Raw genomic sequence first — 24629 nt, 5'->3', positions numbered from 1 at the left:
CGAAATTGCACACTTCTCTACTATATAGAAGGTGAAAAAGAGTGTGACAAGAGAAGTATGTCTGAATTCACAGTACTCATAAAAGAGTAGGCAAAAAGTAAAGTACCCGGATGACTTACTACTTCCTCAGAGATTATGAAGTGCGCGTATGATGGACACTTTACTATCCCATGAGTAGGGAATCTATATAGTAGGGAAGTATGTGTTTTTGGGTGCAGCCCATGGGATGTTTAAAAGAGGAAAAAACTACTGGTTTAAGTGATTAAAATGCTTGTGCTTCCACTAGAGGCTGCTAAAGCACAACCATACAGCAATTGCCAACCACTTTTTATGGTTGTATTAATGATATTTAAAGGGAAAATATTAAGGACAAGACTTATAGTATATTGCACATAATATAACAATGATCTTATATTAAAAAGCAAAGATGCATGTTTTTCAAGGTTTCTTTTTGATGCAGAAACAGATAGCCTATATAAACTATTTCAGGCTACCTTTGCAAAGTTAAAACTATTTAGTTGGCTTTGATGTTTTGAAAGGGTTGTCTAGGAATGCTCTTTCTTACTCATAAGTTTTTCAGTATTTTCAGAAATGAGTGCCTCACATATATACACACACACGACCCGGATGCAGTAGTAATGGGGCATCTCTCTCTCTCTCTCTCTCTCTCTCTCTCTCTCTCTCTCTCTCTCTCTCTCTCTGGCCTGATGAGAGTGAGAGAGCGGAGCTGCGCGAGCTCACAGTGAGTCTGCGCGAGCGCCTTCACTTTCTGCTGCTGCTCAACGAAAATATCGCATTTATTTACATAGAGTTCACAGTGAAAACGGTTAGACTTCAAAATCAGTATCGGAATAACATTTTCAAGCGTTTTCCTTTTGTTTTCCCAGCCGTTTCGGGACTACAGGACATGGATAGATGGAAAAGTTTCGCTGTTTTTTGGTGTCTGTGAGGGAGTTTGATTCGGGCGATGAGTCCCGTGAAGAGATTTTACACATTTGACTGGAAAACACTCATTTACTACGCTTATCTACACAATTAACCACTTATTAAACTCATCAGTGGAGATATGACTATAGTAAGTACACATTTACCCTATTTTTTCTTAAATCAAATCTGTTCTGCTGTGATTAGTTGTTAGCTGGCTACGTAATTAGCATAGTAGCTTCACAAACTATTATATAATGTAAACCAGCCAAGACTTTGGGTTTTATGACATATTTTCTCCTGTTGGTTTGTTATTTAGGTGCAAAAAAAAAGAGTTTAAAACTTGTTTGACCTCTGATGTAATGAAGTATGGCATCGGTGTGTTCAAACAGTGTGTGTGTGTGTGTGTGTGTGTGCAGTTAAACTGGAGTTTATCAAAACATTCTGATAAAAGCTTACAAATGTGATGTGCTTGGTTCAAATATACACAATAAACATGAATTCGCTAGTAAAAGTTAAACTGGTGTGTGTATTTATCCTGATAAGTGATGATGAACTAATATTGTGTTTATAGAAAATAAAACACACGAAACAACTCATTGTAACTTACAAATGCATTTTAAGTGCATTTGATGGTGATTTCATGGCGAATAGTTTCAGGTCTGGTGGTTTGGGTCAATCAAACCATCATACCCCACTTACGTGGTTGTTTTATTTATAATTAATTATATTAAAGTTACAATCTGTGGGTTTTCAGATTTTTAAATGAACCTATATAAACACATAATTCACTAGTTTGACTTTCAGAGGGTAATCAAGGGTATGCACTGCTTATATATATATATATATATATATATAAAATGGACTCCCTCCATTCTCACTTACTGGTATTTGCATGCTTTATCACATTTTAGCTCAAGCTATGCACACTTTCTGATGTTTTTCTGTGTAGTGTAATGTAAACAACGCATTGAATACTTCTGTATACTGTTACTGTTAGTATACTGTTCACCTTGACCGTATATGCTAAAAGACACACGGCTTGTATCTTAACTAACATGATGTGATTCATAACGCTCCATCAGCGGCATTGATCCTCAGAGCTCCTCAAGGGTCGTGTGTTTCCAAGAACCTCGCTTGCAGTCTGGCAATGTGTTGTTTCTGGGAAAGCAGCGGTCAGCAGTGATGCAGCAATTATGCCCTTCACTTTTCCTACGTGATGAAATTCAGCAGCAGGACCCTATCGCACCGCAAATCACCCAGGTTGACATGCACATGTCTGGTGGGTTATTTAGAGATATAGATTTGGTCCATGCAAATGTAGGAGTAGGTATTGGTTTGCTTCATAGTTAATAACTCCAGATGTCACCGGCCTGGTGATGGCATGAGCTGAACGGAGGACATATTAGTCCCTTTTCTAATGGGTGTGGTGTATTCTAGGTCACCACACCTGGAGTCATGACTGCGCTTAAGTGAAGAACCGTTGGGTGTAACGACCAAGAACATCTCCACCCATAGGATAAAGCTTTGGCAGAAGTCTCTAACGGCGCCTCGTGCTGCTGATAGATATCAAAAAGCAGGACAGTGTAAAGACGTCTCATACACACGCTCCCTCAAATCTGTGTGTGTGTGCTGATGATGACTGTGTTTCTCCTGTTTGCCCAGTGACTCAGCAGCACTGCCTTTATGGTTTCCCGTTATTGCATTTGACGTTTTCTCTGACGCACTTTTGCGTCATGAACTCTTAGCAGCGAAAGGATGCTTTAAACGCATTAACTTAGTATTGACATTGGGTTAGGTGTCCATTCTCTTAAGCAAGTAGCCTAGTTTTAAAGCACTACACAGTAATGTTCACAAATCTCAGTGAAATTCAGCATTTAGTGTTGTGGCTCTCTTGGCACGTCTTCTCATCTACCAATCGTTTTCGTGCTCGGTTTATGCAAGATTTTTCTTCTTCTCCGTAATGAAGAATAAATGTTGATTTTGAGGCTGTGTTGAATTGCAGATAATGGAGCAAAAGTTCTGAAGGCCGTCCAGTTCTTTTCAGCGGCTCAGTGAAATAGCTTTGCTGCTCTTATGAAAACACTTGGAGCAGCTCGGCAGTTTTCTTTCATTCTTCTATCAAAATAACCATGTTAGAAGAATTGAGCTGAATCATCATCATCACAATAGTTCGATGACGCAATAGATAACCAGAACTATTCAGTGTTTAGCCTTCAGTTTGATTAAAGCTTTTGCGGAGGTGTAAAGTCCAGGGGTCAGAAAGTAGAAGTCCTGCCATATGTTTATTCCACCCATGAACTCGGCCAGCTGATTTCACTAATTAGTTATATCTCCTCCTGGCTGAAAAACTGCTAATTAGCAAATCCTTGTGATTGGAACGAAATACTGAGGACTTTTACTTTCTGAACCTGGACTTTACATCTGGAGTTTTTGTTTAGAGGAGCATAAACAGCTGAGCTCCTTTTAAAAGTTTTGTTACTTGACACTAACAATTTGTTAATGCATTAATGAGAATAACAACATACTAACTTGTCTACAAATGATTTATCTCAGACATAAGAAAAAAGTTTGTCTGTACAGTGAAAGTCAATGGGGTCCTGTGTTGTTTGGACCCCAGCGTTCTTCAGCATTCAGTATACCCAACGTTCAGATCAACTTTATGTATAAAGCACTTTATACAAGATTGTTTCAAAGCAGCTTCAGTAATAAACAGGACAATAACAGAATCAATAATGCAAAATTCATCAAATATGAGAAATTCTGCTGTAAAAAAAAGACAATAGTGTCAACATCCAGCTCTAGTCAGTTCAGTGTTGATTCAGTTCAGTTCAAGAACAGTGTCATGTTGTAAAAATGTTTCAATTGTGAATTATTATTATTATTTTTTGATTCAGCTATGAAGCAGATCTACAGAAAACAAGTGTTGTTGACGTTTTCTGCAGAAAAAAAAGTCATACCATTTTGGAGAGTAAATACATTTTTTTTGTGTGTGTGTGAGACCACAGAGTGTGAGTTTTAAAGGCTCCGATATACTTCAAGCGTAATTGAAAAACTAACTGAACAAAAATCTGGTCAAAACGGAGTTTGAAACTTCTTGCCAAAGCAAACTTTCCGGAAAAGTTTGCTCTGGCTGGTAAACGACTGCCATTGGTCCGTGGCGATCACGTAATAGGAAGTTGTGGCTCTGAGGCTCCGCCTTCATTGACGTGGAAATCTTCTCCAGTTCATTTCTTCTGTTCAGTCCGTCGAGGTCAGACGACGTGAGTAAAAACATGAATACACTGACTTTGAGAGCTGCTTTATCGTAGAAACTGAAGTTGTAATTTCAATTGAAAGAGACACTGACACTGGTTTTTAATGTTTGATACTGTAAAGTAGTGAACAATCTATTGTATAAAACGTTTGGCCTATATAAATAAACGTGAAGTGACTTTACTGGAGTGCCGAATTGCAGAACTCGTGCAAACATCCACATCGGACGCCCTCTTAACTAGTTTTCTCACCACTGTCAATTTTCTTTTATTATTTTGTTATTGAAAGGAAAAGCGCGCAGTACATATTAACATCATCCAAACGACGCTCTCTCTACGTCGGGATGTTCTTTAACAGTATACCTCTGCTCACATATGTTGAACTTCTTTTTACCCCAAAGCGAAGAACGAAAGAAATCTTCACTGTGAGTGTTACAGGGCTTTAAAGGGGTGGTATAATGCCCTTTTCACAAGATGTAAAATAAGGCCACGTCCACACGAAGCCGGTGCGTTCCCGATCCGATATTTTTTTTTCCTCGTTCTAAAAAAAAATTCCGTAAACACGGCGTCGTCTCAAGAAATATCTGCGTACACACGAAACCACTGAAACCGACTGAAAACGGTGTAGTATATATGCCAGACCAGTATGGGGCGCTGTAATTCTGCCACAGAGATACACTATACACGGAGAAGAAGACTTTGAGCATGCGCATAACCTTGCGCGCTGTATACGAACCAAGAAGAAGACAAAGATTATCGCTTTTTGCTCACCACAGTTGCAGAGAAGCAATAGATTTTGCTGTAATAAAGCTAGTAGGCTTAGTAGCTTCTGCAGCACGAATACAATCATATAAGTCCGCCTTTATTGTTGTTGCTGTTACTCGTGACACAGACGACACGTGATGTGATGACATCATCGTTTCACAAAATATACGGATTGGCTGTACACACGAAACCGCAAGGGTGTCGTTTTCAGATTTATCCACTTTGGGACCCGGTTTAAAAAAATAGCGGTTTCAGTCTCCCAAAACGCCGGATCCGTGTGGACGAAATGCCAATACGATAAAAAATGTATACGTATACAGCGAAACGCGTCTCCGTGTGGACGGGCCCTAAGTCTCTGATGTCTCCAGAGTGTGTATGTGAAGTTTTAGCTCAAAATACCCCACATATATTTGTATATAGCATGTTAAAATTGTCACTTTTTGAGGGTGAGCAAAAACGCACCGTTTTGTGTCTGTCCCTTTAAATGCAAATGAGCTGCTGCTCTCGGCACAGGGGGCGGAGCTTCAACAGCTTGCACTCACACAGACATGCACTGAAAATGTCAAAAACTTTTAACCTTTTATGTTCAAATCGGAGTCAGACAATGATGGAGAGACTCAAGAAGAAGTGACAACATGTAGAATGCAACAGAATGTTTAGTTGATGTACTTATGTGTAGTTATCTTCTAGTCATTGATTAGCATATTCTGTCTTGATAATCTATAAATCGTGTTCTGGGGGCGGGGTTTATGTAAATTCTAGGGTTAGTGATGTCACTAACCCGGGAGGAATGTCGTGTAGTCTCTACCAGCCGTTTGTTGTAGTCCTGAAAAAGCAATTTCTCCCTTTGCTTTGAACTTTGAGCGTTGTAACTTTGCAGATGTTGTTTATGCTCAAACAGCAACATTACACACTAACTAAAGCTAGAAAAGTGGAATCATAATCAACCACCCCTTTAAGACTTTCCCCTGACTCTTGAGGCTTTACTGTCCTCATGCGGGTCAGCGGACGGCCTCTGTGTCCTCAGTGACTGAACTGACCTGTGCTTGATTTCTGTATTTCAGTATTCAGATGGACTTTCTTTATCTTTCTCTCACTCCCTCCCCCTTCTCTTGTCCTCTCTTGAGAAGGATCATGCAGCGAGGTCGGCCGCTCTCTTTCTGATCTTGCGCCTCCCACACGAGCTTAAGCTTGTTTGCTATGTGAAGAGCTAATAGCCACTATTTCATAGTTTCACTGGAGGCTCCTCGTTTTCATCATGGCCCTTTATTGGAGACCCGAGTTCAATTTATTTACTCCCATTTACGGGATGAATCTCGCAAAAGCTTTCAAGATCATGCTTAGTTAGGCCTGCCACAATTATCAATTAATCGTCTGATCTGATTATCCATTCTGATCGCAATTATCTGTGATAACCGCAGTTATTGTGCAGTTTAAATTTTAATCATGTTTTGCCAGTTACAGTACGTTATATTATAAAAAAGTCATTATACAAATATTATGAATTTTCACAGCCTTTAAGTAAATCATATGGACCTATTTTGATTATAAGTTGTATCATATTTTAAACTATTCCAAGTTTAAAAAAAAAACATAAACTGTAAGTGATATGAACAATTAATCACAATTATTTATAACCATGACATGCCCAGGTCATATTTCAATAATTTTCAAAATTTTATTTTGCATATTTCTTTGCATTGTGACATTAATTTGAGTATTCTAATATTAATATTAATAATCATTTGTGAATCGCAGTTAAATAAAATAACCAATTAAAAATTGGTCATTACTTTCTTCAATCATGCAGAACCTAATTTCTAAGTTCTAATTTATTATATGAATTTAGGGTGAATTAATAAAGTACTGGCTTTAAAATAGGTTTCTTTTTATACACAATACTTTTTTTTTTTTTTTTTTTTTGGTGAATTGTGACCTGGAAATGTTTTTTTGTGAGATTAATTTTACAATTAAGGAGAGAGGAAGTGTTAAACAAGTTTAAAATAAAAAAAAATATACATGCTGCATGAACCAATTGTAATACTCGGATATTGCAAGACAAATATATAATGTCTGCCTTGTTGTAGTACATTTTTCTTTCAAACCAGAGTTGGTATGAGTTAAAAAATAATCTCCTATTTTACCTCCCCCGCTCTGACACGGTGTCTCTCGTCCTCTGTGTTTCTGGTGGGAGGTAAAGTAAACTCTGGCGCTCGTTTGAAGTGTGCGAGTCGCTCAGCGTTCACCAGCTGGCCATACTGGGAGCGCTGGGTTACCAGGGTGACACAGCCATACGAGGAAGAACTCACTCACTCTCTCTCTCTCTCTCTCGTATGCCAGGAGAGCTCTCTACCTCCCACCCGTCCCACACACTCATTGCAGCTGCTCTTAAACATATGGCTGATCATACTTACAGCATAACTTTAGCTCTGTAATTAGCCTGTTTAGTGAACACTCATTAAAGCTTGTCAGTTCTGCATCACTGTTCATAATGCAAATAGTCCTCTAGAGGACTGCGACCTCAGGGAACCCGAAAATCAATCATGCTATTGCTTACTAGGGAATTGCGACATCTGTATCACGTCTCAGGATAGAAATGTCCAGTCTCCTTCTAAATGTTGCAAGTCTAAAATGTTGAGTCTTGTTTTTAGTCAGGTTTAGTATTGTCAGTGTTGTTTGGGGTTTTGTTGCATACATTTGTTGATGCTTTTTTAAGGGATGAAGGCACGTCATCCCGTATGTCCATGATCCGTCTAACTGAATGACTTCTACCAAGTGAGAGACCAAAATAGAGAAGGTTTTGATCAGACACAAACAATTTTTAACATGATTTTTATTTTTTATAAAAAAAATAATGGATAATCAAGTGTTTGCTTCAGTCCAGTAAATGTTCATCTTGAAATAATACTAACAATATAAAAGTCAATCTTACGTTTGCTTGATAAAAGTCTCTAACTCTAAAAAAGATGGATGTTTTTTGCGATTACGTCGTTTTACTTGATAAAGTATAAAGTATCAATTATGTTGAATGCAACAGGTTTTGATCATGTTGATTATTTAGAGGCCTTCGAAATGTGCACATCAAATGTAATACAGTAGGCTTGTGTGGTTAAAGGCTGATATTTATTTAGCTATTCTCACTGAACAAAACCCATGGATTTCCTCCTCTTTTCTACAAGCCTATCATGAGTCTCTGATCAATGGATCTGATTTATCCTCCTGTTTTTGGATTGAGAGCTAAAGCTCTTTTCTCCCCCGTCAGCATCATCTGATGCCTGTCTGGACGGTTTTGCTGTCAGAGCCATTAAAGTTGTAATAAATCTTTGTCCTAATGAGTGGGTGTGCCCGTGGCGCTTATTCATTGCCAGTTGGAGACGAGCTGTCTGTCATATCAATAGCCCTCCCCTGGGAATAGACGCTTTAAAGCAAGCATGCATTTCTGTATCCTATTTTTCCAAACCAGAAAGCCCAAGAAACCCAACGTTAAATGGTGTTTACATTCCAGCGTGAAGGGAAGGAGTGTATCTTTATTTCAGAGTTGGGACTCTGGAGAATGTAGCTTTGTGTAAGGAGTTACTGGAGGGTCGCTGCATCGAGACGTGTTTTTTTTTTTCCAGGCTTGGAATGCCGTGTTCAAAGGTGTGGGGTTAGTTCATGCTAATCCCCCACTCATGACTTTCCACCATCATTCTCACAGTGCATGTACAGTGCACATCCCTGTACCATGCTAATGCATTCCTGTAGCAACTGTACAGTGTGGCGCTAGAAACACCAAGGTTTCACACGTTCGATTTCCAGGGAATGCATGATATAAAAATGTATACCGTGAATGCAATGCAAGTTGCTTAGGATTAAAGCATCTGCCAAATGCATGAATGTAAATGTAATTCAGACCCAGAGCGTTTAAATTAGGCTTGCCTTGCACAATTTGGAGAATATTTTAAAGGTCCCATTCCATGGATTATTTTTATTATTTTATAATGTTTCCAGGGGTGCCCTTATAATGTTAGTATGTTTTTTAGATCAAAAATTGTTATAATTTAGAAATAAAAGGCATATTTCCTAGCCTGATTTCATTCCCTGGTTTGAACACTCTGTTTGAAGGGGCGTGTCTGCTGTGAGACTTCAGTGTAAACGCCCTCTGCTGTGATTGGCTGACATGCTTGCATATGAAATATCTGGCATTACATGTGGAACTATCTGGAAAACTTTTACTATTACAGCTATTATACGTTTTTACTATTACAGCTATCTGGATTAACGAATCATGATAAGTTTTTTAAGTATTTAGATCTATTACCATCACATAAAAGGTTGCAGTTATGAGCACTGAGCAGATGACAGCCTGTTGATCGCGTGAAAGATCTTATCATTGCAACGCAGTTTCTGCACTATCACTAATGATTTCACCAATGCAAACATGAGGCATATAAATACAGTAAGAGCTTCGTTGTGCAGTGTAACAGCGTCATTGATTTCATAACGAGTTTTGGCAAGTGTCCAGATAAACTCGCGCTGTGTGATTGATAGCTTGGGCGATTGGAAAGGGATTGTTCTTTGATCGCTTTCTGTATATTAATCACAGTTTAAGTAAGATTATTTTCATCCTACTAAGAGAAACGAACGATGTGAAGAGTGATCGCTACTTCCATATTAAATCACTACTTACCGCTTGCTGGAATATAGTTGAAATAGTCCCCTTCGTCAGTATGAAACGCTGAGAGAAGCCTGCTTGATATTATTCCAGGTTAGAAAAACAGTCCGTGGTGAAATGGACAGAGCAAACTAACAACTTCGAATTAAACTTTTGCGGTATCCGATTATAGATAAACATCAACCACGTCTGTTGACATTTCGCCATCAATACGCCTGTGTTCCTGTGGGCGGAGGTTACGGTTCTAGTGACATCATTAAAGCAGGATGTAGAGGGGTGTAGTCCAATCCAGCCGTTTTTTGTAGTCAACTTCTGTTAAATAAAATATCTCGCTTGGCATTGAACTTTGAGCTTTATAATTTTACAGATATTATTTATACTCTAACAACAACATTACACACTAACTAAAGTTTGAAACATGGGATCACATAGAACGGGACCTTTAAGCATTTTTTTTTATTTTTTTTTTATCTCCAGATTAGTTGTGCTTGGTTGTAGGGCTGCTGTTAACTAAAATTACAACCAATAAAAAAACATTTCTGTTAATTGAAATAAAGCCAAAATAAAATGTAAATATTAGTTGAAAAACTTGCCTTGGGAATTTTTTTTTTTTTATTAACACAATTAATACAAATTAAACAAATTAACATGAAAACTAAAGATATAAGAAAGCTAACTCAAAATATTAATAAAACTAAAATACTATGATAAACATATAAAAAATAAATATATTAATGTAATAATTCACTTTTAAATAAAAATTGAGTATTTAAGAAAATTATGATTTTATTTTACAGTATTTTACTGTAAAATTTCAATACTAATGTATCATCTTTTTATCATTTATATACTAATACTAATGTCTTAATTTCTTCATATTCAAAATGTTGAACCATTGAGATTTTATTTTGGGGATAAAACGCCCTTAAATCTTTTCTGTTGTTGCAACAGCCGGTTAAAAGTTAGGAAAGTTTGTGTGAAGCATTTAATGCGAACATTCAGTGCATAAACTTATTTAATAAAATCACAGCCTTGGCCATTTACCTTTTTTTTTTTGCAGTTTAAATGGTCTCAAAAAAACATGCTTAAAAAAAAAACATTTAGCATCTACAGCCCATAGCAACACCCTGGCAACCATTTACTGAGCAAAAGACCTATTGAATAGCACGTTTTACATGCGTTAGAAGCACTTAAAACCGATAGAAAACATCTTTTCTCAGCAGAATAGCTGTTTATAGCCTCAAATGTTTCTTCTGAATGCCCTTTTATTTATTCAGCAGATATAAATAGATGCAGTTACGCTGGAATTTGCGAAGCTGTCTGTGTCATGGCATGGCACACGATAATGCTGCATTGTGGTGCTACAGTTCAGTTACCTGTCAGGGTTGTACGTTTCAATTTATGTGATAGACCGCAAGTAACAAGCAAATTGGCAAGATGTTGAACCAAATTGCATGTGATGGCTTCAAATGGCTGTTAATACGAGCTCTAAAGTGCTTGTTAAGAGCGTCTCCTGACTCATTCTTTCCAGCGCGCTGTTTATACTATTAGAATTCTTTACGAATGCAGAATAACACTTCAGTGCTCCAGTGACCCCACACCGTTCCCAGAATGCAAATCCAGTGAGTCACAGATTGGCCGCCGTATGACAAGCCTCTGCAGCACCAGCAGAGGAGGAGTGGGTGAGCCGAAGATGAAGAGAGAGAGATTGAAAGGCATTTTTGTGTATGAAAAAATCTACCTCTGTATCCACACCCTGTGCCCCGTGGAATGCGAACATTGTGCGGGGGAGAGACACAGTGGCTTCAGTCATCGCATGGTTTGTAACACACACACACAGCCCACAGCCCACGAGTGTGTGTGTGTGCGTGTTTGAGGGCGATGAAGTCAGAGGAGTGCAATCTTTACCCGCAGCGGTTCCCCTGTGTTTTCAGTGAAAGTGTTTGACTTGTCGTCCATCTTTCCCTGGAGGTCTCAGTATGTAGTCTGCGTGCCTCATGACCCCTCGCCTCTCACACTAAACGTGTCTGTTTTTCCTGCTTTCTCTTACAAATACTAATAATTCGGCCTGCATTTGGATCTAATTGCGATTTTTAAAATGTGATTTAAAAAGAAAATAAATTAAAAAAACTCCAGGTTTGCTGCGTTTGTTTGTAAGAGCTGCACAATTTCACAAAAAAATGTGTTAGAAAATATGAATATTACTATAATAATAAATAATTATTATCATTATTATTTATTACAAAGTAAAATTATTCATAAAAATACAAAATAATAAATATGAATATCATTTCAATTAAGAATGTAAAATTGTAATAATATATAATTTTTACTAATACTAATTATTATTATTATTATTATTATTATTATTAAATAAATAAAAACATAAAAAAAGAGAAATATTAATACTGTAATATTTGTGAATGTCAATATGATTATAAAATAATTAAATATTATAATAATAAATAATATTATAATAATTAGTCAAAGATGGAGAGAGATATTATTAAAAATCGTAGTAATAATAATATTTATTATAATGATTACTAAATAAAATATTAACTGTATTGTAAAATAAAAAAATGATACAACTGTAAAACTACAACAATACAAGTTTTGGCTTTCTTAATTTCTTCCTTTTCAAACATTAATCTATCAAGCTTTTGTTTTGTTGGAAAACCACACGGATCCCTCAAAGCTTCTGTCTTGTTGACGACAGCCGGTTTATAAGCGTTTCTCATTACAAGTTGGTTAACATGGTTGTCGCATGTTTCGTTCCCAAATGCGTGTAATAAGCGACTCGAACTCAGAACAGACGCAGAGACGAGTGGAGCAACATTTACTGAGAACTGAGAAAATAAATTCACCAGATCATGTATTTAAGTAATTAAATCACGGCCTTTGCGTTTTGAAAATCGCACTGAGCCATGACTCGTTTTTTGGGTTTTATTTCAATTACAAATAATTGATTCAGGCTTTTTAGCACATGATGAAAGTATGACTGTATAAATGAGCATTCTTACTGAAACCAAAATGGTTTATGATTTGACATTCAATTTAACGTTTCCTGCTTAATCTGTTTGACAGAACATCATACTAAGATATTTCTCGCATCACACCCTAAGAAATCATGCTTTAGTTGAGTTGTGAGCTTAAATTGAATGCAGTGGGAGAGAAAATAAATGATCAGCTCAACGTTCTCCGGCTTTCTTTTGCATGATCCTCGTTGGTTGCACGCAGCAACGAACAAACATCTGCAAGCAGCCAATTTGATCAAATACGCACCAGTCTTAGGCTTATGAGACTCGTCCAGGTAGAGCCGCGATAATGACCTCTTCAGGTTGAGATTGGCGCTGTGATATGACTCGGCGCGAGGCTGACTCATGCTCGTGGTTTAGCAGGGTATTGCAGGCTAGTCATGACCTCCCTCATTATGTGGGGTGATAATTGCCCAAACATGCAGTAGGAATGAGTGAATCTCGACGTGCCGCTGCTAATCTGTCTCGTACGGAGAGCCAGAGATGCTGTGCGCTCTGGTGAGTGTGTCGTAGGCGTTTGGACTTGAAATTTGCAGTGGGTGTCACGATGATCCTTAATGCTCATTCTAATGTTGTGCAAGTTGTGCAAACATGCCTAAATGTTTCGAGTCTTTTGATTTGAACCCACAAGCGAGTCAGATTTGACACTGTGAGCGTTTGCATTAGTAGTTCTGGTTGATGGATGTTAAACTGATGGAATGCGAGCAGTGCGTGAGCTGTTGGTCACATGACCTCCACATGTACCTGGGCAGGTGGGACACATTCGGGCTGGTGCCAGGTTTTGCCGGTGCAATTCCCTCCACGCTACGCCCTACATTCTTCACTCATTAAATATAGAAGAAAAACCGAGCGCTGCAGTGCTGACTGTTAATTTTGCATAAAGGAGGTGTGACGTATAACAAGGTGTGCAGACTCTTGTAGCCTGAGCGGGTCAGAGTGTGTTTTTAGTGTGTGTGTGTGTGTGTGTGTGTGTGGTGTACACTAAAACCATTTTAGCATGTATGATGAGTGATCATGTGAGGGGAAAGAGCGGTTTGTTTCCTGCAGGAAGATGAACTGTAAACTAGAGCAGAGCTTTACTGGAGCTCATGAATTATTCACGTTTCATCCTCATGAGTGGCGATAATGAACTGAGCTTTAGGTCATGCTGCAAATTCTTATTTAAAATCATCTGGTGCCATTTTTTTGTTAAAGGTTGAGCCACGACATTAACTTTGCTATGAATGCTTGTAGTTTTGGGTGCAGTTTTTCATCATGTTGTCCGTTTTTTTGACGGATTGCTTTTGCTTCTCTTTTGGAAGTTGGATTTAAATAAAGCATCTGCTAAATGTGTAAATTTGTCAGGGTTTTTACACCTGGTGTTAAGAAATGTTTTCGTCAATCCGATCACAAGTGGAGTGAAACTAAATACAGGTGTAAACGGGGTCTTAAACGTTTTGAGCTTGTCCACTTTCAGACGTAAACATATTCGACCGGATTGCTTTCATAGTGTAGAGACGCTCGTGTGTTCGAACAGCAGCAAAAGACCGGCGTCTACTCTCCGCCTACTGACCTAATGCCTAAACATAATGGGAAGCGCTGAAGACCCAAGTTTGGTTTGACGATGAGAAACGTACCAAGCACAAACGTCTCAATCATAAATTACGCGAGCTTGTTTCGTCCATTAGATCGAAAGATCTGCCTATAGACCCTTCCCTCGAAGAAATCAGGACAGAAGAGGATGAAAGTGGACTAAAGAGATGGATTAAAACACCAGGTGTAAACGGGACTGTGTCTCCCTCGTTTACTTGTGATCCGATCGACCCAAACGCATCTTAATACCAGGGCCTTTTTTTAAAGATGCCGTTGCATTTAGTCCAGCGGTTTTTAAACGCAAAGACACGTCTCAGTAAAAGCCTCCCAAGAAATGCATCTGATGAACCCCTGAACCTGAAACTAGCCTAATTATACAGTTGAGACAGATGAGTTTCATCATCCGCATATCACTCATTATGTAGCTGGAGTGCATGACCTCTTAATGACCCCTGAAACAGACTCAAATGATGTAAGTCGCAATGTTATTGATCACAGAGAGAGAAATCGGGGCCAACAAAAGCAGCAAGATCAAGCGCACAACACACACAAAAAAAAACATCCTCTCGTTTAAACCGATGGTAATGGCATTGAAATCAAACAGCTGTTATGATCTGGGAAGTATTTCTCATGTAAAAGAAGTGCGTGCATGAATTATAAATGCGCAGGGCGGCCGGGGGACTCGAGTCAGAATCCGGTCTATGCTTACGCTTGTTTTAAGTCCTCAACACTAGAAGAAAAAAAAACTGGATTTGCTTTGAAACTATTGTCACTCAGGAATTAAACGTGAATTAATTCGTAAATTAAACGTAAAATTTTGAAGTAGAAAGACTGAAATGGTATTTTCTTGTAAAATCTGAAGAAAAAAAAGTGTTTATCCTGAACTTAGTACATCTCTGATCTTTATATATACTCATCTCTGACGACTCGGTAGGGCTTGACTATGCCAGAGACGGGGGAAGAATGGCAGATTACAGTATATGCATGATAACAAAATGTGTTCCTAAGTTTGTTTTGTGTGTGTTTTTGCCTCCACAGGAAGCTGATCTCTGTCCCTCACACACGCGTACACATGCTGGAAGTGCGATGTTGAGCTGTGAAGCAGAACTGTTGAAGGCTGGATGTAGGTGAGCACTGGAGCGCTCTCTGCTGGACGATCACAGTTAACACACATCTACAGAAATGGGACAGATGGATGTTTTTGGCTTTTCCATCCTCTCTACTAATAAACAACAGCATAGCAAACACAACATGTGTGATGTTTCTCAACTGTTTCTCTCTCCGCACATCTTTTCTTTTGCGCAGGGGGCCAATGGTGTGTTAAAGGCGCCATGGGGAGCTGTTGTAGCTGTCCCGATAAAGAGATCATCCCTGACAACCATCACAACAAATTCAAAGTGAGCAACGAAGCGGTCTGAAGGTGTCTGTCTGTCACACATGTACCGCGGTGAACCGATTCCATGCGTTACAGAGAGTAAAGTTAATATACCAAATGCTCTAATAAGAAAATAAATCAGCTCTTGTGTTCTCAGAGGATCAGAAACCGTTCTTACTTTACCCAAGATGCCTCTGTGTGTGTCTATGGTGTCCAGATTCTTACTATATGCCATATACATTTACTACCAGGTAGGCTTGGCACGATAGTCGGTGTTACCGGTGTTACACGGTGTTCAGTCGCAACACCGGTTTCATCACTTGCCCACCGCAGCACCGCAAAAAAATCCGTATCCGTATTTTCTGTCACCAGTTGACTAGCGTTGTATGATCACGCTCAACCATTCAAGCGCGACAAAACAAGAGACCGCGCTGTGGAAGTCCTGCCTATTACACACACTTGCGCGCACACACGGAAAAGACGCGCGTCAGTATCGAGTTCTCTTTTAGGCCTTGAACAAAACATAACACACACAAATTATGCCAAAATGTCCGTTTTGTTGTTGCGTTTTTCATGAATAATAACGAATAATAACGAACCCACCATTCAAAACACTGTGGTTGAATCCGAAATCGCGCCCTATACCCTCAAATCGGGCGTTATTGTTCTCAATCTCAAGCAGTGAAAAATAGAGGACACTGACAACGCGCTGAAGGACAGGACCGAGCAGGTAATATTTAATATGAAACAAAGTCTCAACTTTCAAATTTGGTCAGTCAAACAAAAATAAAATAGGCCTACCGTTTTTTGGCTCTTTAATGTGTCGTGACAGATTGCCTCAGTTAAAGCCAAGTTCAAATCCACCGAAGTTAATCAATAACTCTTCTGACTGCTTTGTCGCACAAAAATGGTGGAATTCGATTGGTCAATCAAACTCAATACATCATGTTAGATGACGGAACGAGTCCAAAAAGTCACTTGATTTGTCGCTTATTAGTCGCTTTTTGGAGAAAAAACAGTTGCTCAATAATGATGAATTGACGGCATGTAAAAAAAAAATTACGTCACTCTAACACCCCCCACCCCCCACCCCCACGATGAAACCGGTAATACCGGTGTTGTCACAATTCGATTAACCGGTGGGAGAATATTATCACCGTCACATCTCTACTACCAGGCAGAAGTTCGGACGTTCGTCATTCTAAAATATGAAGTAGGAAAATAAAAAATAATCCCAAAACTGTGAAATAACAGTGTAATATGGGAATTATGTCGTGACCCCCCAAAAAAACTAAAGTTGTATTTTTATTTTAGTTATTTTAACACATGATTTAGAGTTTAGAAGTGTGCCGATGCTGAAAGTGGTGTGTGTGTGTGTGTGTAGGTGATAAACGTGGATGATGATGGTAATGAGCTGGGCTCGGGCGTGATGGAGTTAACGGAGGAAGAGCTCATTCTGCACACGCGCAAACGAGACGCCGTCAAGTGGCCCTACCTCTGCCTGCGTCGATATGGCTACGACTCCAACCTCTTCTCCTTCGAGAGCGGCCGGCGCTGCCAAACCGGTCAAGGTGAGACTCACGAGCTAACTTGGTCTCTCTCCATCAGATCTGCTTTTACTGTATGACTGATATTTGTTGCTTTACTTGTGTCATTCACATTCATTCTTCCCTCCTCTTCAGGGATATTCGCGTTCAAGTGTGCACGGGCCGAGGAGATCTTTAACATGCTGCAGGACATCATGCACAACAACAGCATCAGTGTTGTGGAGGAACCAGTGCTGGAGCCTGAGCTTCCAGTGACGCCACACACTCCCACCAGTAAGAACAGACACACTTCCAGCCCTCACACTCATACTGGACTCTCTTACTAACTCTTCAATCGCTCTCTCTACAGCTCCAGGTTACTCTGTCCCAACAGTAGCCAATGGAATCGGCCGTTACCCGTCATTTGGCGACGCGTCCTCGCGCCCTTCGAGTCGCCATCCTTCAGTGGGCAGCACTAGGTTACCATCAGTAGGGGAGGAATCAACACACCCACTGCTGCTCAATGATGAAACGGTACGCAGACGACAGGCTAACACTTTACATTAAGGTTTCATTTGTTGCCTGAGTATCAAATCAGCATATTAGAATGATTTCTGAAGGATCATGTGACACTGAAGACTGGAGTAATGGCTGATGAAAATTCAGCTTTGCATCACAGATATAAATTATATTTTAAAGTATATTAAAATAGAAAACCATTATTTTGAATTGTAATAATATTTCACAATATTACAGTTTTTTTCAGATTTTTTTATCAAATAAATGCAGCTTGACGAGCATAAGAGACTTCTTTCAAAAACATGAACATAGTAATGTTTCCAAACTTTTGTCCGGTACTGAATGTTTTGAATGAAGAATGTAATGACATGTTATTAAAGCAGGTTTTGTGCGTACAAGCACTCCTCGCATTTTTATAAGAAAATGTAAAACTCTTAATTCATATTTTTCTTCTGATGAATGTACTGTCTGTGCAGGTGCACACTTACGTCAACACGACGGGTCTACAAGAGGAACGGCGCTGTCGTAGCGGTGGCCACGCCCCTCTGGAGCTCCGGACGTCCAATCCCGAGAGCGCACTCCCAACGCCGGCCAATGAGACTGAGCCGCACGTGGTTTTGGACTCAGAGGGTGTAAAGTTTGTTTTAGGCCCTACGCCTGTCCAGAGACAGATGCTGCTCAAGGAGAGCCCGCAAGATCTCAGCGAGCAGGACGCGGGAGTGGCCGGCTCTAGTACAGATAACGCCACTTCTCCTGCAAAGACAGTGAATGGCTGCACAGGCCTTGCGACAGACTGTGACACCGGTTACGATAGCGACGAGCGCAAAGAGACGCCCCACGAGCAGCAAAACGGCGTGGTCGCACCCGTCGGGTCCGGAGCGAGACGAAACAGACCTCCTGTGCCGCTTCCCGACGCCCACAACGCCAACAACTCGGCCCAACGGCGGACCGCGCTGCTCAACTACGAGAACCTGCCGGCGCTGCCGCCCGTGTGGGAGACGCGCAAACCCAACAGCGAGGCGGAGGACGAGGACGATCTCAAGTCGCCCTCTCTGAACGGCTTCCATTCCCTCGATCCCCAGCACAACTACGTCAACACGGAGAACGTCACGGTGCCGCTCAGCGCGCACAAACTCCACTGCTCCAGCACTCAGCCCACCGTATTCAGCTTTGACCTCCGAAGGCTCGGGGTGGGCGACCCGCTCCGGCAGCTCAACTACATTGAGGTGGAAATGGACAAAGTGTCGGACTCCAGTGGACCTCACACCCCCAAAACACCCACCACACCCTTACCACCCACCCCCACGCGCCGGACTGAGCTGTACGCCGTCATCGACATCGAGCGCACGGCTGCCATGTCCAGCCTGCAGAAAGCACAGCCACGGGATGACGGCACATCCAGGAAGACTCGACACAACAGCACCGACCTGCCCATGTGACCCGACCAGCACTGATCCAGCAAACCAGTCGGTTTACTCGTCCCAGAATGCAGGAGTTTATCTCACGAAAACCTGTCAGGTCACATTTCACTGTGATATCTAAATAAATAAATTATTATATTCCACATTCACCCTATTTTCACACCAGCAAACCCGTCGGTTCAGGTCGTATTTTTATACAGCATATACATTTTAACTGGTGTATGGCAATAAAAAAAGAGGCTAATGTGGATCCTAAAAATCAAAATCATCACATTTAATCACATATACACTAATGTTCTTCTCATGCTCACCAAGGCTGCATTTAATTTGATCAAAGATACATATTTTTACAATTTAAAATAACTTTTCTATGTGAATGTATTTTAAATTGTAATTTATTCCTGTGATCTAAGCTGCATTTTTCCAGTCTTCAGTGTCACATGATCCTTCAGAAATCATTCTAATATGATGATTTGCAGCTCAAGAAACATTCCACAAAAATATTAAGCAGCAAAAACTTTTTCAGTAACTCAGCTCCAAATTAGTAAAATGATTTCTGAAGGATCATGTGACACTGAAGACTGGAGTAATGATGCTGAAAATTCAGGTTTGCATCACAGGAATAAATTACATTTTAAAATGTGTTCAAACAAAAGTTGTAATAACATTTCAGAATATTATGACCCTTTTCTTAAAAAATGCTTTAAAGGTTTATCATTTTATAAAACTTTTTGTTTTTGCCAAAACCTGCATTAATTGAACTTTAAAGTTGTTGTTTTTTCAGTCATTTTATGATTTAGGTTTGTTATCATAGACATGCTGATCCCAATTATTATTATTTAGAAGAAGAATTTAAAGAGTATTAATAAGTATCATTAGAGTTGATCTCCTCCTCCTCCTCCTCACAAACCCAGGTATGAATTTCTGGATGATAATGTGCTTGAAAATGCAGAATATCTTCTTAAATGGTTAAAAAAAAAAATTCGGTATGCAAATATAAGCTTGTATTTCTTTAGATTCAGGATGAAATATGATCTATGTGCGACAGGTTTCGTGAGATTCACTCAGTTTAAGTATATGTACTATATAGTTTTGTACTTTCCAAGCGTGCTGACCTGCCTTCGTACGCTCAGGTCTGACACACAGGTACAGATGAGGAAACACTAAACGCTTTACCAGACCTCATTCATCAATGCTGTGATGTTTTTCTCTCCTTTTCAAAAAATATCCAAGTGTTCGAGATACGTCTTTTATGTGGTTACTTCATTGATGTAAGTCACTCATTTTGCACTTGAGAGCAATAAAAGATGCTCGCTACGGTATTCTAGAATCACATGGTTCACTGCAGTCACTTTAAACACTCGCTCTCACTCCACAGCCCTTCTGCTAGCGTGATCCCAAACGAGAGCCCGCCGCGTGTGTGTGTGTGTGTGTGTGTGCGTGTGTGTTTTCAGCTGTACGCTCACGTCTGTCGACCAAAGACACGCTTCACTGCCCGCCGGATACACTCCAGTGTGTGTGAGCGCCTCTTTTCTTTCTCCTGGCTCTGTTGCTAAGAAACCCTGATATTTGAAGTGTTTAGTGCTACAGGTGTTTAAAGGGTTTTCAGGTGTAGAATCTGTACATTTAACAATATTAGTGATTATTTATCAGTGATTATGTCGGTAATGGACAATTTTGCCGTATTTTAATTATTGGACGATATTGGAAGCCGATCAAATCTTGGCTTATTTTTCCCTCAACTTAAAACCTGTTTCTTAAAATCAAATATTGGTATATAAAATATTAAATAAGGCCATATTTTGGGCCAAACTTAAAAAAAAAAAATTCTTAAAATAATAATAATTTAAATATCTACCCATGGCAGGTTCTTTTTTACATTTTTTTATTCTTTCAATTATTGGCCGATATCAGAATCCGATAAAATCATGGCTTATTTTTACCCCAACTTAAACATACTTCTTAAAATAATAATAATAATAATAATAATAATAATTTAAAATATTTTCCTGACAAGGTTACAAATATTTATATTTTTTCCAATAATTGGCCAATATTAGAAGCACATAAAATCAGGGCTTATTTTTACCTCAAAATTAAACACATTTCTTAATAATAATAATAATAATAATTTAAAATATTTTCCTGACCGGTTACAAATATTTATATTTTTTCCAATAATTGGCCAATATTAGAAGCACATAAAATCAGGGCTTATTTTTACCTCAAAATTAAACACAGTTCTTAAAAATAATAATAATAATAATAATAATTTAAAATATTTTCCTGACCGGTTACAAATATTTATATTTTTTCCAATAATTGGCCAATATTAGAAGCACATAAAATCAGGGCTTATTTTTACCTCACATTTAAACAGATTTCTTTAAAAAAATTATAATAATAATAATAATAATTTAAATATTCTCCAATGACCAAAACTGGAAACCGATAAAAATCAGGGCTTATTTTCCCTTGAACTTAAACAGGTTTCTTAAATAAGTAAATAAATAAATAAATAAATAATTTAAATATTTTCCTATGACAGGTTTTTTTTTTTTTTGTTTTTTTATTGGCCAATATTGGAAGTATATATACAGCCTATGGGGTTACACACATTACAATATAAAATTCTACACAAAAGAGCAAAATGTTAAGATTAGAGGTTCATTGTAATTTTTTTTTACTAGATTCATAATATAAAACCAGCAATCAGAGAAATTGAATCAGTGCATCCCTATCAAACACTTGACTGTCCTGATGACTATAGGCCTGATTTCTTCAAGTATTTGCTGAACACACTTCAGCTGGTCTCGTGCATCACGCTGTTTCAGAAGGACCTGGAGGATTGTGCGGTGCTGCACATGTGATTGTATCGCTCGTCTGAATGCACTCCGATGTCCTCAAGGGTTTCCAGACAAAAGACAAATCTGTTTACGGCGAGCGGAGGACTGTTCTAGACATCCAGCTTGTGTAAAGCTTCTATTGTAAAGTTTATTGCATTATTATCATGTTATTTTCTACCTTTTTGAGAGAGTGTGCAAATATAGGAACGTTCACATGTTAAAAAAAAAAAAATTGACATTCAGTAGTTTTAGCAACACATGAGTGCTAATGAAATAACTGTATAAATCAAGATCATTTGCCAAATCTGAAGAACTGAATGATTGTCGGGATCTTTCAGGAATGATGCATTACGTGTGTGTGTGTGTGTGAGAGAGAGAGAGAGAGAGAGAGGTTACATTCCTATGCGAGTATTTCACAATTACGGACGTTGTACTGAAACTAGTTTTGATATTTGCATTTGATATATTGGGTATTGATATCAGTTTAGTAAAATGTTTTTTTTTTTTTTTTTTTTTTTTTTTATTACTTAACTTAGTTACTTAAAAATGACAACTATTACTTTGCCATCAGTGCCAACTCTATTTTTGTAGCATGGCAAAAAAATCATTAAAAAAACAAAATGAAACTCTGAGTGTCTGTCAGTTTAATCTGAAAAAGTCAAGATGATGTGCATCGGAACAACTTCCATTTAATGCATTTTGGCAACAGAATTGTCTGATTTATGAAAACATCAATATGAAGACGCCGCCTCTCTTTTTGGGATGGAGTTTATATTTGCACACTTTGTTACAGATGCATTGGATTTCCAAGCTAATGCAACACCATGCTTTTTTTGTTCTTGCAGTGTGACAAGCATATATTTTAAAAGAACCAATTCTCCATGTCAACAGAAACCCAATTACACACAGCCCGTTAAACAAGTTTGATGATAAGAGATCTGTACTGTAGTCTAATAAATAAGGTATTGGGGCACAATCTTGTGTAGACTGAGCCATAATTACAGAAACAGCCAATAAGCTGGTGATTAAGAGTTCAGTGCTGAACATGGGGCAGGAGCTGAGGATAGTTTCAGCTCTGACCACCAGAGGGCGCTGTGACACAACTGCCTTCATAACACTTGCTCAAGTTCATCCTTGTGTCTGTTTTACAGTAATGTATCATTTAGGATTATGTATTTAACATATATATGATTATTAATAATAATAATAACTAAAAGTAAGATTATAAGTGTTATAAAGCACTGGAGATTTTGGTTTATTTGGATTTTCTTTAAAGAAAACATCCCAAATACAACACTTGATCTATTTGCATCTGTAGGTTGTAGTTAAAAATACATATCTTTAAAGCGGTAAGTTTGAGACAGAAATCTTTACAGTTTTATTACAATCCACATTCTGAAGGATTTTACAAAGACTTTAAATATATAAAAAGCTATATATATATATATATATATATATATGAAAAAAAAAGCTAAATCAGGCAAATTATATATATATATATATATATATATAGGCTATATATATAAAATTTGCCTGATTTAGCATTTTATTCCAAACATTGTGATTTTTCCAGTATTCTCTGATTAAAGGCGTAATAAAAAGATATAAAAAAAAAGCCTTTAACTCTGTTAACAAAATTAAACAAATTTTTAAACCTGGTTAAACATGTTCAGGTTTTCTGTTGTGGAAATTACATGCAAATTATTGCATGATTGATTAGATGCATTATTTACACATTTAAACATAACATTTCAGAAAACTTGTAATACAAGACAATGTCTTAATGTGATTAAACAACCGGGTAGGTATATGGTGATGTATATTAAACACATTTTTCACATGTGAAGCCTTAATTATTGAAATTATCGGTAACACTTTGCAATAAGGTCTCATTTGTTAACATTAGTTAATGCATTAACTAACAAACTAACCAATAAAAAATATATTCTTAGTTACAGAACTTACAGCATTAACATTTATATTTGATAATGTTGGTTAATAAAAAAAAATCATGTTAGTTCAAAGTGCATTAATTTATGTTAACAAACTACTTTTGATCTTAATATGTAATAAATATTGAAATGAACATGAATTAAGATTAATAAATGCTGTACAATTATTGGTCATAGGTCTATTAACTAATGTTAAGAAATGAAACTTTATTGTAAAGTGTTACTAAATAAACATTACCATTAAGTGCCCCATTATGCTATTTTGCTTTGGAGTCTCTAACAACAGGTTTACAAGCATCCAAGGTCAAAAACACTTTCATTTTCTCATAATTGCAGCATCAGCTCTTTTCTCACAGCATCTGAAATGGTTCAATAAAGGATTCAGTCTCTAAACCCCGCCTTTCCGAGAGCTTCCTCTGCTCTGATTGGTCAGATGGCCCAGTCTGTTGTGATTGGACTACTCTGTTCTGATTGGTCAGATGACCCAGTCTGTTGTGATTGGTCTACTCTGCTCTGATTGGTCAGATGACCCAGTCTGTTGTGATTGGACTACTCTGTTCTGATTGGTCAGATGGCCCAGTCTGTTGTGATTGGACTACTCTGTTCTGATTGGTCAGATGGCCCAGTCTGTTGTGATTGGTCTACTCGGCTCTGATTGGTCAGATGGCCCAGTCTGTTGTGATTGGTCTACTCTGTTCTGATTGGTCAGATGACCCAGTCAGTTGTGATTGGACTACTCTGTTCTGATTGGTCAGATGACCCAGTCTGTTGTAATTGGACTAC

The 24629-nt window shown here is 38.4% G+C and overlaps 1 protein-coding gene across 1 annotated transcript; it reads left to right on the top strand.

Annotated features, from left to right (window-relative positions):
• The first annotated feature begins 691 nt into the window (after nucleotides 1–691).
• On the top strand, nucleotides 692–20369 carry frs2a (fibroblast growth factor receptor substrate 2a). Its single transcript, XM_084407319.1, has 7 exons — nucleotides 692–1075; nucleotides 15246–15334; nucleotides 15513–15604; nucleotides 16967–17153; nucleotides 17265–17402; nucleotides 17479–17642; nucleotides 18104–20369. The coding sequence occupies exons 3-7, from the start codon at nucleotides 15539–15541 to the stop codon at nucleotides 19064–19066; spliced, it is 1518 nt and encodes a 505-aa protein (XP_084263445.1). The 5' UTR covers nucleotides 692–1075; nucleotides 15246–15334; nucleotides 15513–15538; the 3' UTR covers nucleotides 19067–20369.
• The last annotated feature ends 4260 nt before the right edge of the window (nucleotides 20370–24629 follow it).

Source organism: Rutilus rutilus, assembly GCF_951802725.1.
Source record: "Rutilus rutilus genome assembly, chromosome: 4".
NCBI classification, from domain to species: Eukaryota; Metazoa; Chordata; class Actinopteri; order Cypriniformes; family Leuciscidae; genus Rutilus; species Rutilus rutilus.
Note: the sequence above shows the minus strand (reverse complement) of the source record. Positions and strands in the feature narration are given on the sequence as shown.

Excerpts from the sequence above, each read along its gene's own strand:
- frs2a (XM_084407319.1), top strand. The coding sequence starts at position 15,539 with ATGGGGAGCTGTTGTAGCTGTCCCGATAAAGAGATCATCCCTGACAAC. Across the intron at positions 15,605-16,966 it reads ACCATCACAACAAATTCAAA|GTGATAAACGTGGATGATGA; the intron begins GTGAGCAACGAA and ends GTGTGTGTGTAG. Across the intron at positions 17,154-17,264 it reads GCGCTGCCAAACCGGTCAAG|GGATATTCGCGTTCAAGTGT; the intron begins GTGAGACTCACG and ends CCTCCTCTTCAG.